The following is a 17,338-nucleotide window of genomic DNA, read 5'->3' as shown; positions in this document are numbered from 1 at the left end:
TCGGAGCAAAGTTTTATTACAAGTAGAGCTCTGAAAGAATTATCTACTATTTTCTTAATTATGACTTAAACATACAAACTGTTTAAATATTAAATATTTTTATGTTGAAGATAGGTCTGGATATTTGACAGATTTCACGTATATTGCCTATGACTTTCTTCTGCATTTCTAGGCATCTTGTTATTAAGTATCACACCTTTTAAATATTATTATTTATTAGGCCCACCAAATTTATTCGAGTTTTTTTATTGGATATATAATATTGAAAAAATTTAAATATTTCGAAAAGGACACCATATTTCAATCCATCCAACATATGTATAACGAATATGCGAAATGTTTAAAAAAAATCTAGAAACTTAAATTGATCTGAAACTAATATTAAATAGTTAATAAATTATATTAGAAATATAATATTTTATATAAATTTTCTTTTTTGTAACGTTTTGTTTTATTGCTAAAATTTTTTGTTGTAGCCAATAATTTGTCTTCAAGTTTAAAGCTATATAAAATATAAATACATCAAATGATGCCATAAAAAAACTATAAATTCAGATGTAATATAATAAATTTATCTAAAAATAATTACAGTTTTCAGAACTAGTTTTTATGGTTTAATCTAATAAACAAGCGTCATACATTTTCATCACATTAAAGAAAATAATAAAATATAGGGCAAAGAGTCTATTGCTTTTATACCTCATACCATATAATATTTAAATTTTAATTTCATTCGACCTAACAAACCCATATGTTGCTTGGACTATTCATTAACAAGACTTTCTACTTTTTTACGAGCAACAACCTTGTCTGCTCTTCTTCTGACCCAATGATCTACACTTTAATTAAGTGCTGATCACTTTTGTGGAAAATCGGAACACTATGTAGTAAAAAAGAAGCTATTATCGTTAATTTATCAAGTATGTGTTAATTAATTTTATTTCGGTTTTCTAAGTATATCAAATCACTTACCATATAATTTAACAAATTTTATTGGTTTTGAATTTGTCAACTAGTTTGTTCGCTCACAATTTCTCTTAAGAAGTTGGAAGGAAGTATATCAGATATCGAAATTCTCGTACCATTGGAGAAATTCCTAAGGAAAATTATGACATGTGAAAATTTTTCTTCACAGCTCTTGTCTTATAAAATGTTCATAGTTAATGAAATTTAATATTTTTTAGTGATATAGATATAGTATGAAAAGTTTTCTATTCACAATATTCATTGAATTTTTTTTCTTTCAATTCATCTTCATTTTTATTCAAATAGAAAAAAACTTTGTCACAGGCCAATGAACGTTATATTGCGATATTTGATATTTGTTCGAACTCGAAATGAGGTTCATTTCAACTTTTCCATAATAAAATAAATATACATGTAAATATATATAGATAGATATATATGTAGATGTATTTATTTATTAGTTGGGTTTTTTTTATGAATTGTGATTGATAAGCTTCGATCAGGTGTAAAATCGGCGGTTTCTCACTACACTAGATACATTACGTAGACTGTTGGAAGCATGCATTCAAATTGATGAGTTTACACGGATTATTTTACATAGATACTTTAACATAAATGCTTTAAAGAAACATTTGCTAGTTATTCGTATTGATAAGAAATTTTAAATTTTAATGTTTACTTTTTTAAAATTAAATAAAAAAAATTTTTTTTATAGGTGTTATGGGTGAGCCATCAGTTAAGAAATTATTTGATACTTTAAGTTGTTCACTGCGGTTTAAGCGTTTATAATCAAGAAATTTTAGGCGTCACCAAGTATTAAAACTAAATATTAATTACTAATGCCGAAGTTAGGAAAATTGGAAAACAGAATGCAGTGGCGTTTTGTATGTTTTATGACCTATAACATTACTAGATGGGATTAAACCAACATTATGCAGTTAACTGAAATAACATGGAAATTTAGAAAAAAGTAATTACTAATAAAGAATCGCTTATTTATATTTTGTTTATTTCATCGTTATTTATGCATCATTGATACATTATTTTTAAAATATTGCAATGCTTACTTGGTACTGAGCTATTCCAACGAGGCTTCAACATTTGCTGATTAGCGTAGTGTACAAAAATTGTCACGACGAAGAGGGGGTTATTAGCGTACTGTACAAAAATTGTCACGACGAAAAAGGGATAGAAATAATCAAACATTTCTTTAAGAACTACAGAAGAAGAGATTTCTGGGCCAAGGCTGTCTAAAACACGATCCATAGACCGCATGTAGCCCGCTTATAATATTTGTGCGATCCGCGACATATTCTATGTATGTAATCTGTCACAATTACGCAAATTCTTCTTTAGTAAATTTTGGTAAAATTACTTAATTTAATTGTTACGGAATCCTAATTAACAAATTTGAATGAATAAATTAATAAAACTAAATTTAACATTACCGTCGTATTTTACTTCTATTTATTTATTTATTTTATATGTTTCTGCGGCCCTTCAATCTGTACAGTAGTTTGTATTTGTATTGCTACGCGATCTTAACTCATCTGTGCAGTCTTGATCTAAGCGATTGTGTCTTCGTGAGTCTAATAGAGATAGCAAACTTGGCTTATTGATTTTCCTAACCTTCTATAAGAAGATTAAATGATTTAATCTGAAAAGCATATGGATTTAGATTGGAAACAACGGTTAATGAAGGCATTATAAATAGCAAAAGTTATGTTCGAGTAGAAATGTTGAACTTGTATTAACTGTAGTCCCTTCAACCTAACCTAATCAAATGAATTATATACACTCAGATTATTCAAAAAACTTTAACTGTATAATCTGTTAAGATGTTAAAGAAGGTAGGTCATTAAATGAACTTTAACTATATCATGTGTTCAGGTATTAAATATTTAATAATAATAAGTTAGATCAGGGCTGTCGAAAGCACGGCCCGGGGGTCACATGCCGCCCGCGTCTAATGTTTATACGGTAGATTTTTCATCTACCTTAATTACGCAAATTTTTATTTTATTTTTATGGTATACCAAATGAATGAATTTAAATTAATAAAACTAAATTTAACATTATAAATGGTATTTTTTTGTTTCTACGGCCCTCCAATCCTTACAGTGATTTATATTGGCCCACGACAGCATCTGGTCTGGACAGCCCTGAGTTAGATAATCAAATGTTATTACTAAAAACACCTATATAATCTGTTAAGATGTTAATAAATATTAAATTATAATAAATTATTAATTATAAATTAATTTATTTCACACAAGATTCATTTTCAATAAAATTCTTTAGTTTGGAATAAATTTAATTTATAATAATTAAAATCAAGTTAATTAAAAACGCTACTGTTAATGTACAGTAATTGGAAATATATAAATATATGTATATATATATACAATAAATAAACCACAAAGTATGATTCTTTAATACGATATGATATATTATTTTTCTAAGAGTACTGTATCCATACGCGTAGTTATCTATAGTACGATATATCTCTAAGCATGCATGCTCTTATATGTATTAATAGAAAGATTTTGCGGTTACAAGATTTAAGCTTTAATTATAAAATTTGTACTGAAAGTGTTTCCATTTCAAAATTAATGATTATGGCGGCCAATTTGACAGTTAAGTGGCGTGATTTGTTTGCAGCTGTCAAGAGTGCATTGCACGCTCGCGCATAACGATAACGCTTTTGCCTTAAGTGCATGCGCTGGAATTTTTTTGGATCGGTTTCGGGTGGAACTGTTTTTTTTATTTTCGATTTTAATGAGTTCAAGTATTTTGAAATGCAATTAGGAATTATGATTGGTAGACAAATTTGTCAGTAATGTTATGTTTATACACAATACTTTACCATAATTGGAGTTTCACATGTTGCATTTCGTATTGTTGGGGAATGTTCGACATTGGAAGCCTTCAGCATGGTTGGTGGCAATCTGATTTTTGTTATATGTCAAGTGTTTTTAGCTTATTTATGGTAATGAGTTTATTTAAATTTATTTTCAAGTTTAAAGTAAAAAGCAAGTGCTTTTATCGAAAGTATTTTAATTACCACCAAAGTTTATGTTTAATTTGTAGCGAAATACTTCAAAATGATGTGTATTGATGTGTATTCATAAATAATGAAAATATTTGAAGAATATATGTAGTTACATATAAATAGAATTTTTATTCAAACAACTTGAATCACAGTAAAAAAAATATAGCTTTGACATTGTCAAAAACTTCAAATTATTTCATATTTAAATAAATAACAGTAAGCAAACCGTACTTTTTTTTATTGGAAATATTTTTAAAATAATTTGTCAAAGATTTAATTCTCGACGTTAACTATACTTAGACCTGACGCACTTGTATAAACTTCAAGCAACAACAGCGCGTTATGCAGGCTACGCTTATATACAATATTTTGTAACACTACCAATATATCGTCACACTACCGTCACAAGTCTAACTTACAAGATTTTCCAGACAAATTGCAAGTCTAAGATGTACTCAAGTCATATTTGTCATTACCTTAATAATAAAAGAAAATAAGCTATTACCACACGGGCTCAATATGAACACATGGAATGGAACTGTGATTGGCCAGAGTGACTCTAATCTCACTGAAAGCACTGAGAGAGATTAAGACGAATAGGTCTATTTGACATCAAAAAGGCTTTCTCATGCCTGTCAAAATGGAAAACCATATTATGGTTTACAAAAAACAATACAAAGTGGTTATTGATAACCATCAACCATCGAATAGATGAAGAAAAACATGAATGCTTTAAGAATTTGTTGTCTAGTACAATATTTTATTTGATAAATTCATCATATATTCTGATGAAAAAGCAGATATCATAGTAGGGAGTCTGCAGAAACACATTGCCACATTGCTGAAATAAAATACTGCTTTAAAATACCTAGAAGACTAAGCTAAATAGAAGACTAAATAAAATTAAAGGCAGTTTGCATTGCATATTTAATAGAAGGATGAAATGATATATTTAACTTTCCATGAAGTGATCATTACTGCTGAGCAGTAGCTGAACATTAGTATTAAAGTGTTGATTTAAACCATGATTGAGGTTATATTAAGGATGCGAAACTTCAATTAGCCCGATTACTCAATTACAAACTGTAGAGAAAGAGGGGACCAGAAGAATTCTATAAGCACTATGGTATATTAGAAAAACTGATCTATAAATGGATGCAAAAATAGACTTTATCAAAAAGTGTATCCGATTCAAGACTTTAAAGCTTTTTTAAAAAACAGATGAAACATGAAAATGAGACCTCACGCATTTTCAAAACTAATAAAGCAAACGTGAAGAAAGTGAAGAAAAACAAACTGACCCAAGTAATTTAACTTTATAAATTATGGACATTAGTCTAGAACAGCGTTGGCGAATTTTAGGTGTGAACCAAAATATGTTACTTAGTATGGCATATGCGGCCGTATAGCATGGGAATCTTTTTACATATTAAAAAAATGTATAAATACCAGGTTTTGTATACATAACCTATATAAACCTATAATAATTTTTACCATACACCTATAGAAAAATTCGCCATCGTTGATTAAGAATAACAATAAAAGCATAGATTAAAATGGTCACAAAAAAGTGAAGTGAAGGTGCTGGAAGATATAAACTCCAGAACATTCAATATACATAAAGCAACTCTGTCAGTTTACGAGTAAAATACTAGCAAACTTACTCTGATTCTTACTCTGATTATAATCAGGGTAAGAGAAACTTAAGTCTCTATAAATAGAACGCACAGCAAAAAACTGGCTGCATTGGCCATAAAATTTGATTTAAGAAAATAAGAATTTTATATTTATATTTTTAATATTCTAATTTATAAACAATTATATATATATTTCTTAGATTAGTTCTAATATTGTTTCAAAATTTTAATTTTAGGCTTTTGATTGGTGCTCCTTTGGATAAAAATCTGCAGCCTGGCACAAATCAGACGGGCGCACTTTATAAATGCCCGATAACACAAGATTTTAATGACTGCGTCCAAGTGATAACAGATGGACGAAGATGTGAGTTATAAATAATTCCCTTTTAAACTATTTTTAAATATATACAGTATAGGGCTAAAATAAAGAAAAAATTTGTAAAAATAAATTTATTAATCTTGTGGAACTAATGAACTTACAAAAAAGCAATTTATATTATTCAATTTAACTATTGTAAAAAGATTATTTTTTAATTAAAAATATTAAAAAATTGTAAATGTTTATTTAAAAATATAAAAACTCCTTTTAACGGTGAAGGTACTTATTTAATAAAATATATTTATGTTCTTATTTTTTTTAAAAAAATTAAATATATACTATAAATTAAAGTATTAAATGTATTAATTAATGAATATTTTATATATAATTTTTATTAAAAAATTATTTAGAAAAATTTATATATCTTGTGTTCGTCAAATAAAATATTTGAATTTGTCCAATTGTGTAAATAATTAAATAATTAATTTCAAAGTAGTTATATAGAAGTTTTGTGTTTTCGAAAAATTTAATAAAAACGTAGTTTGATAATTATGTTTTTATTTGCGTTAGAATTTATGAATTTTGTCAATAATAAAATTTTTTTATATTTTTAAAAAAGCAATATTGCTGACTTATACTGTATAGATATTAAAATTGAAATTGTGACTAAAACATTACTTAATTAATGCTTTTAATTTGAAGTAAATTTTTTTGATGAAGTAAACTGTGTGAAGCTAATTTTGGCAAATATAATGTAATATGAATATCAAAAAGATATATAAACGTACTAAAAAAAAATCTATTAATAAGTTTATATTTATAAGTAATTAGTACGACTATTTAAAGTTAGTAAGGTCACTACAAAATTGAGAATTATATTTTTTTTCGTTATTTATATTTATAATTACTTCAGCTCCATGACTGGTTGATTAGTTTTCGTAATTTGGTGCCTATCAATAAAATTCTAATTGAGCAGTACTATAATGTTCTTACTGTGTTCTAGACCCTCACATGTTTGCATAAGTACTAGATACTTTTCATTACTCATAACTATCTCTAAATACCATATACATGCGACATAACCTTAAACGATATAATATGAAATGTATTCTTATATGTCTCTTATAAATCTTTTATTGAGATTCTAATGTTGTTTCAGAAGCTTAGCGGAATGAAAGCACTCATATGTCCTACGAAGACAGAAAATAAGAAAATAGAAGAGAAATCGCAGTAATTCAAATATATTATTGTTTAATTTGGATATTGATCAAATTTAGTAATAAACAAATGGTAGATATAGATTCTTACAAAGTTAATAAACGCCAGAATTATTGACATATATCTTTTATGTCGAAAGCAAGTCTCTACAGGAATAGACAATATTTTGCCTCAATAATCAATATGAGAATATAATCAAATGAGTTATCCTGTTTCATACTGTTTCAGATCAAAATTAGTTTATAATACTTAATATTAAGACAATATTTGCCTCAATAATCAATATGAGAATATAGTCAAATGAGTTATCCTGTTTCATACTGTGTCAGATCAAAATTAGTTTATAATACTAAATATTAAGAAAGCTTTTCAACTTTTAGATATAGACACTAACGATCACGTTTACTTTCAAACGCTGTATTTTGTCACTACAGATCAACTAATCTAATAAAGATCAGATTTTATCAGAGGTTTAGATTAACGCTCAAAAAAATCGTGTATGCTTATATTTAAAAGACAGTATTTTCTGTACTAGACGATTTTACTATTATAATGAACGGTATCTAAGATTAATTTAACGTAATAGTAAGTCCAATTTTTACCTCTTATTATATTTTTGAGAATATATAACTTAGAATTAAAGTTTTTTTAGGAATATTTAGTGATTATTAGTGTCCTGCAAGGATTTTTAAATGGACATAATTTAGATATGGTCATATTATGTATCATATTGTAGTTTAATAATGAAAACATAATAAGACAAGTGTTTTCAATATTATTAAATACAAATATAATAATAAAATTATAATTTTAAAAAATATTTTGCCAAAATTATGCTTTTGTCATATAGTCAAAAATTATTTTTATATATATTTATATATGAAAAATTAAGAAAAATTCATTGATTTTATTTTTATTTTAATTTTTTTTCTTTTTTTCCTTCCTAAAATTATATAACATCATAATCGGTACGAATGTGGATTCATAAACATATCAACATATATATAAAATTTTGAAAAAAAAAAACAAAAATTAAAATTAAAAAATTTTTGTAATGTAGCGCCTGGCGGAGCTTATGAACCTTGTAAGTGGTATGGGTGCTTTATTTGTTTTAAAAGTTAACCAATTTTTTTGTTAATTTTTCTAATATAAAATCTCACATATTTTTGCTATTCTAATTTTTTAATTTTTAACACTTGCACTAAAGTTTATTTTTCTGAATTGGTTAATTGCACTTATTTTGAAAAATCTAAAATATTATTTATACTTTTTTCACAACTTTAATTTTCCGAAAGCATGAAAATCTTTTTAATGTTGTATATAAATTTTTCTTTCTTCTTTAAATTAAATTTTAAAATTTATTGCAAAATTGTTTTAATATTTTTTAGTGCTTTTTTTCTTACTTAATTCTTAAGTGTAACTACAATATTTGTTACTAAAGATTTATGTACATATTTATTTTCATGATATATATATTTATACATATATATGTATATATGTAAATGATTTAGTTCTTTTTTGTTCATGTAAATAAATACTAATAAATATAAAAAAATATTTAATGAAAAGAAATAAAAATTGTATCTAAAGCACTTCATTCACAGAATTTATTAATAAATCATTACTATTTTAATTAAATTTAACAAAAGCACATGTGACAAAAATTTTTCATTTTTAACAACTTCATCTAATTATGATTTTAATTTATTTTATTTTTTTTCCTTTTTTATATAAGAAATTTATTCAAGATACATATGTCACGTTCCATAAAAAAACGGCGCCCACAAAAAATTTGATCCAAATTGCTCGCTCTAATTAACTTTTTGGTAGTTGCTTCTTAGAATTTTGTCTAAAACCAAAACCGTGGAGTATAACAAACTTAATTAGTAACAAATTGGGAGCACACTCTGATTATTAGATTATTTTTAAACATATAAACTGAGATGAAGAAAAAGGCTTTGAAATAATGTTATATACAGAGCATAAGTATTTTTACACATATTTTTAGAAAAAATACGGTCCTATATTTATAAGCTATTACTGCCTCAAGATATAAAAACAAATGCTGTAATTATTATGATGTTCACTTTTTTGATTAGAAAAGCATATGATTATGTATGAAATTCTGATCTCCTGAATGAAACGAGGACCTACTGCTATTAATTTAAATGAAAATATTTTATGGGAAAAAGTAACAATATCATGTTATGAACACCTTGAATCCTTTAATTCGCTTTCAATTGTTCTTTTGCAAGTCATGGCTAGCGCACTATTTATCAAAGAACTTGGAGATTCCATCTTAGTGCCTGTCGAGCAATATTGCTCTATGATCTTCTTTATATGTATTCCATGCAGCTCCATTTGCGTTTCTGAACTTCTTCTGTTTTTCTAGTTCGATCTGTCGGTTCCCTCAGATCGATATTAAATATGCTCTGGAACCAACAGTTTCAATAGACTCTTCTGAAGCGTTGGTTTGTGACAATCTGAATGCAGCCACATCAAATTTGTCGTTTTTTTTAGTAAAATGAACAATGGAGTACATTGCCCAGAAGTATATCGCCTCAATTCAACTTATGTCAAAAAATACTATTGTTAGTGAAACCAAAGTTGTTTGATAAAGACAATAATCACATATATCAATAATAATTAGTTCAAGTTATTTTTCAAAATCTTTAAAAAACCATTAGATTTTCTATGAACTTCTGGTAAAATCAGTTAAAATTTCTTAAAGTTTCAATTTTCTATATTAAAGATTGAATCAATATTGATTTCAATATCCGATACGAATCCAATGATTTTTGGTCACATTCACTATGGTTTTTAGTAAATAATTCTTCAATACTTTAAAGAGTTCATTTGATATTTCATGCTCAAATATGTCAAATATTGATTGAAGGATAATTGAGATGTATTTGCTTACACAATTCATATAAACCTATACTCAAATTGATTGATTGATTAGATATTTTGATATTGTTTGGATATAAATAGGCCTTTTAAAGCTTCTTTATGGGCTATTATGATAGAAATATTTTTAGTTAATTTATATTGTTTTAATATTAATTTTAGTGAGTTTCAGAAGTATTGTAATAACTATATTTAATTACTGAAGAGGTTTCAAGAAGTAGTGAATTATAACAACAAAAATTCTTTTTATATTATCTTAATTAATTGCATTTTTGACTGACCATACAGCTCTTATGAGTATTGCCAAATACCCATCGTCAGTGGACATACCACAATTTCAATTTAAATAAAAATAGTCACTACTTTCATATTCACGGTAATATCAAATTTATATTTAATTACAATATATGAAACATTAGTTTGAGCCCAGTGTTCAAACATTCAGTTTAATTCTTATAGTACTCTATGATTCCTTATAAAAAAAATTAGTCTATAATTAATGTTCTTCTACAATGTGAAGATTTATAATAAATTCCTCTCCCATCTTAGTATATTCTATATTTAAGTATGAATATATATTAAAACGCCTGTTGGAACTCCTTAAATTCTGTTGCTATGAATCATTTATACAAAAATGATCAATTAAATTTATAAAAAATTGCGTCTAGAGGCACCCAAAACTGAAACAAATTAAAATTAAAAATAAAATTGAAATGTTTTGTTTTTGTTTCATAAATAAATACGAAAAATGTTTACAATTAAATGAGGCATGAACTGGATTAAACATACCAAATATGCATAAAGCCTCGATTCAAAGCGACAGACTCCAAACAAGCGTGCGAATGATTAACAAAACAACAATGAGAAGAATGAAGACGAGCACTACTGCTACCCAACCCAACCCAGACTATAAAATAAAATAATCCACGCGAAAATCCCTATGATGCGCTCTACAATTAAAAAACACAAAAGCAACAAAAAAAACCAAATAAAAATTTATCTCAAAAAAGAGTTAAAGATGACACCAAACTTCAACGCCAACAACAACCACACGAACAGTAAAAGAAATCAACTGTATCTCAGCGCCGAGTAAAAACAAACTGGGAATGAGTTTGCAGTATTAGCGATTGTTTGGTGGACTGTCAAGCTGTGTTTCCCCTAAATTGTGTGATCTTGTTCGCCATTTCGTTGCGCCAAGTATTTTGGATTAAAGTTTTAAAAAATGCAGTGTTTGTCACTGCGGCGTGGCTACATAAGTTATGATCTGCCGCGGTAACAGAAGACAAAAATATCAGCGATACTACCTACAACAATAACAATAATCATAACAACAACACTTTAAACGTCACATACTTTTTCTTATTGTTGTGTTTTGTAGGTATTGTAGATTACGAGCTGTAGTCACTCGCCCATTCCGCCGATCGACACTGAACAAATGTGGCAGTGGAAGTTCATAAAAGTCCCTTGGAAAAATGGAACAAAAAGCGCTGAAATAAAATTGAACTGAAAACGCATGGAGAGTTTAGTGGCATGAAATCGAAATCGAATGGAATTAGCTGTAGTGCATATAGAGTGGAGCTAATGCTACATACGAGTGTACAGAATGTATGGAGTAAGACCATGGGGGCCAAGTGCAATACATAAAAACATGAACAGGCAGTTTCTTGCGCCTCTTTTTTCCGCGGTTATGTTACTTCTCTTGAGGTCATATGTTGCATACATTAAGTGCGAAATTTATGTGTGAGACAAGACATTTCAAAACAACGCCAAACGCTAAATAACAACTCACACGAAAAACGCAATTCATTTACGCCTTTCGAACTGAAAGATCTGCTTCAACAAAAGATAGAAATTAACATAAAAAACTAGAAACTCCTAAATATGAGGCAGAAATGTGTGTGTGTGAATTCCTACTATAATTTACACTTCATTTTTAAGTAGAAATATATTTACTGCACTGTTGTATGTTTTTTAGTCAGAAATTGCTAAATATAATTGAACTGATGTTCCGTAAAATTAGCAATATAGATTTTTTTATTTTTTGTTATATTATTTATGTGACTTTTTGTATTAACATCTCTCTGAAAAGATTGTGGACAAGTTGTATAGTTGAGATTTGCATAATAGACTTGAAAATTGATTTCACAGGTATTGCTTTAAGTATTTCCATAACCTATAAAAATAATTGCATTTAAGCGCTTTTAAAGCATAGATTTTTTTTATTAGACATGAATATATTGTATAAGGTATATATGAATTATATTATCTTAGACGCTGAGAATCAGAATATAATAGAAATATATAGTAGTATTGTGGTAGTACTGTTCGGTTAGAAGTTTCACGTAAATATTCCAAATATCCATTAATAATCAACAAAGTGAAAAGATGTGTCCCACCATTGCCACCACTGTGTACGCATATCTCTTAATATTTGCCACATTTTATAGCCTACATAAATAGTCCTTAGAAAGACAGTAGAAATTATTCTAAATATCAATTAATAATCAACAAATTAAGAGATGTGTTCCAACATTGCCACCACTGTGTACGCATATACCTATCTTCCACATTTTATAGCCTGCATAAATAGTTCTTACAAGGTCAGTAGAAATTATTATCTCAAATTTAAATAAAAGATATTTTTTACAGGATTTTTCTTTTGTAAATACAAAGTTTTTATTTGTTTCCATTTTTCCATGTCCATACTTTAAAGCCATACTTGTATATAATGGTTGATAACGATTATAGAAACTCAATATACCCCACTTGTAGTTTTCACATTTTTGACAACAGTTTATAACCGAGGATGTCGAAATTGCAAAGTACGCCACATGCCCAGCAGCTATTGTACTTTGTATGCAATCCAAACATGAGAGCACTATCTTAGATGATATACCATCTCAACAAAATGGGCTTATCCGAAGAGATAGATTGTAGACTCTGCTTGGAAGCAGAGGAGACAACCAGCCACATTCTAAGTGACTGCCCAGCTTTGATCTGGGCCAGGATGAGATCACTGGGTCGGGAATTGCTATCACCTTCCGACATTAGGAGGTCCTCAACAACCGATATTTTGGCCTTCAATCGAAAAACGGAATGGGTTTTGTTCAGTTAGGGTCTGTTGTAGCACAAAAGATCAATCATGGTCGCGGTGCTCTGCTCAAATGGGAGCTAGTACCCTGTTCTTTCCTATTCTTATTCTTATCTTAGATGATAACATTAGAGATGGATGGAATATGTTTAATTCCAAAAAGCTGTTGAGGTTCAAAAGTAAAGAGAACGATTGTTCAGAAAAAACTTTTTTTCAAAAAACTCTTCTAGTCATCGAATGTTTAAAATAGAGTCAATACTATTTTAAAGAAGATATGCTAAGATTACTAAGCTGTATATGTGAAGAAATCGTTAAAAATAGAACTTTAAGCATATCAATAAATGAAGCATATGTCTATATATCTATCTATACATCTACCTACCATTCTATAGTTATTAAAGTACTCATCGAAAGCAACTAATTGAAGAATTTTCCCCAGGAGACTTTTTGTCTAAGTAGGTGAATCAGTAAGACATGTAGGTAACATTGGTTGACTATATCAGGCACATTGTAAATAAAATTATTAAAAATTGGATTATACATATATTTATCATCATCATATAATTGTTTATTTAAGTATTGAAGGTTCAGTAAAATTAAAGTTAACTATTTTTGTTATTTTTTGAAATCTGTTTATTAAACTGAAGATGGAAAGTGGTCAATAAAAGTGCATACCAATATTCACATATATAAAAATTAGACTTAAGAGTAATGTAGTAATACATTCCGTTTTAAATGAACTGTTAGACTTTCCGCCATGTGAAACGTACAGAACACATATTTATCAAGATGTCTTATCTATACAGTCATTGAGACAAAATCCTTTTTTTCTTTTTTTCTACATTAGTTTTACGTGCGCTCTACTAAAAAGTAGTATATAGTTTTTATTCGCATTTAGCACTAAAGATCTTCTATGTTTGTACGCCGCTTTGTTGGATGTCCAGAACTCTCTTTATTTCTGTACTATTCAATATATATTCCAATATCAATTGTTTCTGGATAATAATAGTAATATATATTCATATGGAGGACATATATGAGTAGGTAAGAAGGATAGTTACTTACTTTTAATTTAGTAAATTCTGTCAGCATAAAACTTATAAAAAAATGGGTATTTGTAAGGCTTAGCCTTGGAAAACTTTAAATATTGCAGAATAGATTTACAGTACTGGTCGTTCCATAATATAAATAAAAGCTTAAAGCAAACCTGATGTGCACTTCACAACTTTATTAATATTTTTATTTTAAAATTGATTAAAATAATTTTTATTACGAAAAAGTATGGTAATTAATCAATATGAAATCAATTTTTCATTCCGTCTAAGTGTGTCAAATCTAACTGAATTTATCCATAAACTAAAATATTTCAAAAAACTTATAAAACATACTCGTAAATATAATATACATGCATATTTTTATTTTCATATGTATATATATAAAGTATATTTATGAGCTCTACAGATATGTTACAGAATCGATATAAATACTTCACTATATATAAAAAATCACAAATTGCAATAAATAAAATGCGTAACAAATTGTTTAAAACAGTGGCAACCCAGCACATTTGCATATTAAATTGAAATATAAAAAAAATTGATTTATATGAAATATATATTTAAAATGAAAGAAACTGATACGATTCGGCATTTTTTAATGGAGCTGCATTTGCAAAATTACACGCCAATATAAAAAGTCATTAAGCTGCATTCATAAGTGCAATTCATAAATTTTGGTGCCCAAATCGTATCGCAAAAGTGCAGTGCGATATGCAAAAATTATTGCTAATGCAAAAATTGAAAATAATTTTTTTATTTTGAAAAAAATATTTTTATACATAATTTTGCGATATTCCGAATACGAATAAAATAAATGCATTCGATTCAACAGTTGTCGCCTCTGGGCTCGAACCATTTCAAATGTACGATTACTCGTATATGAGGGTTTCCAACAGTGAAAAATTATCGGAGCTTATCGCCTTTTGCTGATTTGCCAAGTATTGCTAATGTGAGACAGAAGCACGTGTAGTCAGCAACTTTAAGTATTATTAATCATTTATTTAAATGAAAAATATATTATTAAATGATTTTAGTTGAAATTAAACATATGATTTGCTCGTGATTTTACATTTTCAGAAAAAAATCAGGATAATTTAATTTGTAATATTGCACGTACAGTTGAGGCTCACTAAGACCTTTTGTTTTAGACTTTCTAGAACTTAAGAAAATCGTATAGCTTTTTTAAACGCTAATAAATAGCAATAATCTATATAATTGACCCAAGTTATAAATATATAACCTTTATACATAGTTATTTATTTAAAAGTCACATTTTAAATCGATCGATTGACATCGACAATACTTAAACACACAGGAAGTATAAATATTATATATGTATATAATTCATTAAATTCTTACAAAGAATATAGAATATAGAATAAGCCCAGATAGTACTGATTGGGTATTTCGTGTATTTCGTGGTTGACCGATTTTTCTTAATTCTTAAATATATGATTAATGTCTATTTTATTTTATTTAATGAATTATCTATCAATTGTAGAACTCATAACTAAACATTTATAAAATATTGAAAGCCATTAAAAAATATATATGTCAGACTATGAGAAAGACAATAGATGCAATAGTGTGCAGAATAAGTCAAGCTGGTCGCAGTGCATACAAGCCTAAGTCCTACTCATAATCCATTACCATGTTAAAGACAACGTTTTGTTAAAGCAAAAAAAAAGGAAATAGAGATCATGATCTGTAATATGTTTATTAAATTAAATTAATACACTCTACACTGACTAAAATAATATTAACATTATTAGAAAATTGACTTTCTTTGATTAAGTACCTATTTTTATGTACGATAAAGTTAAAGTTGCAGGATACTGTCAAAGCGCGATCTTTTAACCTGAAATAGCCTGCAACGAGAAAGGCGTATGCTAAGCAATACAATGTTGTCTCTTTCTAAAAAGGGATGTTTATAGAAATTGCACACTGTCTTAGATTATATTAAATTTGAAGCAACTGTTTTAGCATTAAATGTTCGAAGGATTTGGTTCGAAAGGGTTTGTAGGGGGTGAAAAGTTCGAGGTATACAAGTGATATGAATTTCTATATGGTAATGCGAATAACGGATATATATTAAATTGACAAGTTTATAATCCCTTTGCTATTTATTATGATTTTTTTATTACAAGGATAAACAATGATGTCCTACTCTTCCTAAATATAGCTTAGTAATAAAACCATGCCGTGGAATTCCGTGGAATTCAAAACGTCTTTTAAGACCAGATGAAGCTATCGAAAATTTTTTCTGATAACCATAGCACTATAGGAAGAGAAAGATAAACTCTGCTTTTCAAAAATTTCGAAACATATTTTATTTTTAACTTCTTCAACATTAATTGATCGGAGGTGAGGTAGAGCTGGTTAGTCGGAACCATATCCCTTATGAACTGATACCAGTTTCTTAATAGAGTTTTGTATACACATGTCGAAGTATAATGTGCTTCATTTTGCTAAAGGTCTTTAAATTTAATGAAGGTCAGATAAAGCTATCGAAAACTTTTCCTGATAACCATGGCACTATAGCAAGAGAAAGGTATAGTCTGCCTTTCAAAAAATTATGAAATATATTATATTTTGCTTATACATCATTACAGTATGATACAATTTACTCTATTACCTATGTAGTAGAGAGATGTTAAAATTATTATGTAAAAATTATTATGTAAAAATTATTATGTTAAAATTATTATGTAGTAGTTTTTTTCTATCTAAGTAATATCATGTAAATATTTTCATATTTGAATAATTTTGCTTAATATTCGTGGTTTAACACAACCTACACCTAATTTAATAGCCAAGGTTTTTTATTAATTGAAATTGGATCACAAACATAGATAAGCAGCTCGCCTGTATTAAGTCCAGAAATTGGTTTATAAATGAGTTTTAATAATGTAACAAAAATATTTTTAGAGGGTTTTTGAGTAGCAAAGAAAGAAAGGAGTATTGCCGAGTAACTCATCATCAGTGGTCTTAGGAAATAAACGAATTCCTTAATTAGTTTATAGTCCGTATGTAATTTGTTTGGACTTCAAATGCCAGATTTAGCACTTCTTTGTCATTATAAGAAAGCGT

General features: G+C 27.6%; 1 protein-coding gene across 2 annotated transcripts in view; it reads left to right on the top strand.

The window, feature by feature from the left end:
• The window catches only part of LOC119671047 (integrin alpha-PS1), a 130,165-nt gene that overhangs the window by 100,950 nt on the left and 11,877 nt on the right, over window positions 1-17,338 (top strand). Inside the window, exons 2-3 of one of the 2 annotated variants that reach the window (XM_038081539.1) lie at window positions 5,892-6,019; window positions 8,253-8,276. In XM_038081539.1, coding sequence (XP_037937467.1) covers window positions 5,892-6,019; window positions 8,253-8,276 — 152 coding nt within the window. The remainder of the gene's footprint in view (window positions 1-5,891; window positions 6,020-8,252; window positions 8,277-17,338) is intronic. The other variant, XM_038081540.1, reaches the window with a different exon arrangement.

The sequence above is a fragment of the Teleopsis dalmanni genome, chromosome 1, assembly GCF_002237135.1.
Source record: "Teleopsis dalmanni isolate 2A chromosome 1, ASM223713v2, whole genome shotgun sequence".
Taxonomy (NCBI): Eukaryota; Metazoa; Arthropoda; class Insecta; order Diptera; family Diopsidae; genus Teleopsis; species Teleopsis dalmanni.
This window is presented reverse-complemented; position numbering and strand designations above follow the sequence as displayed.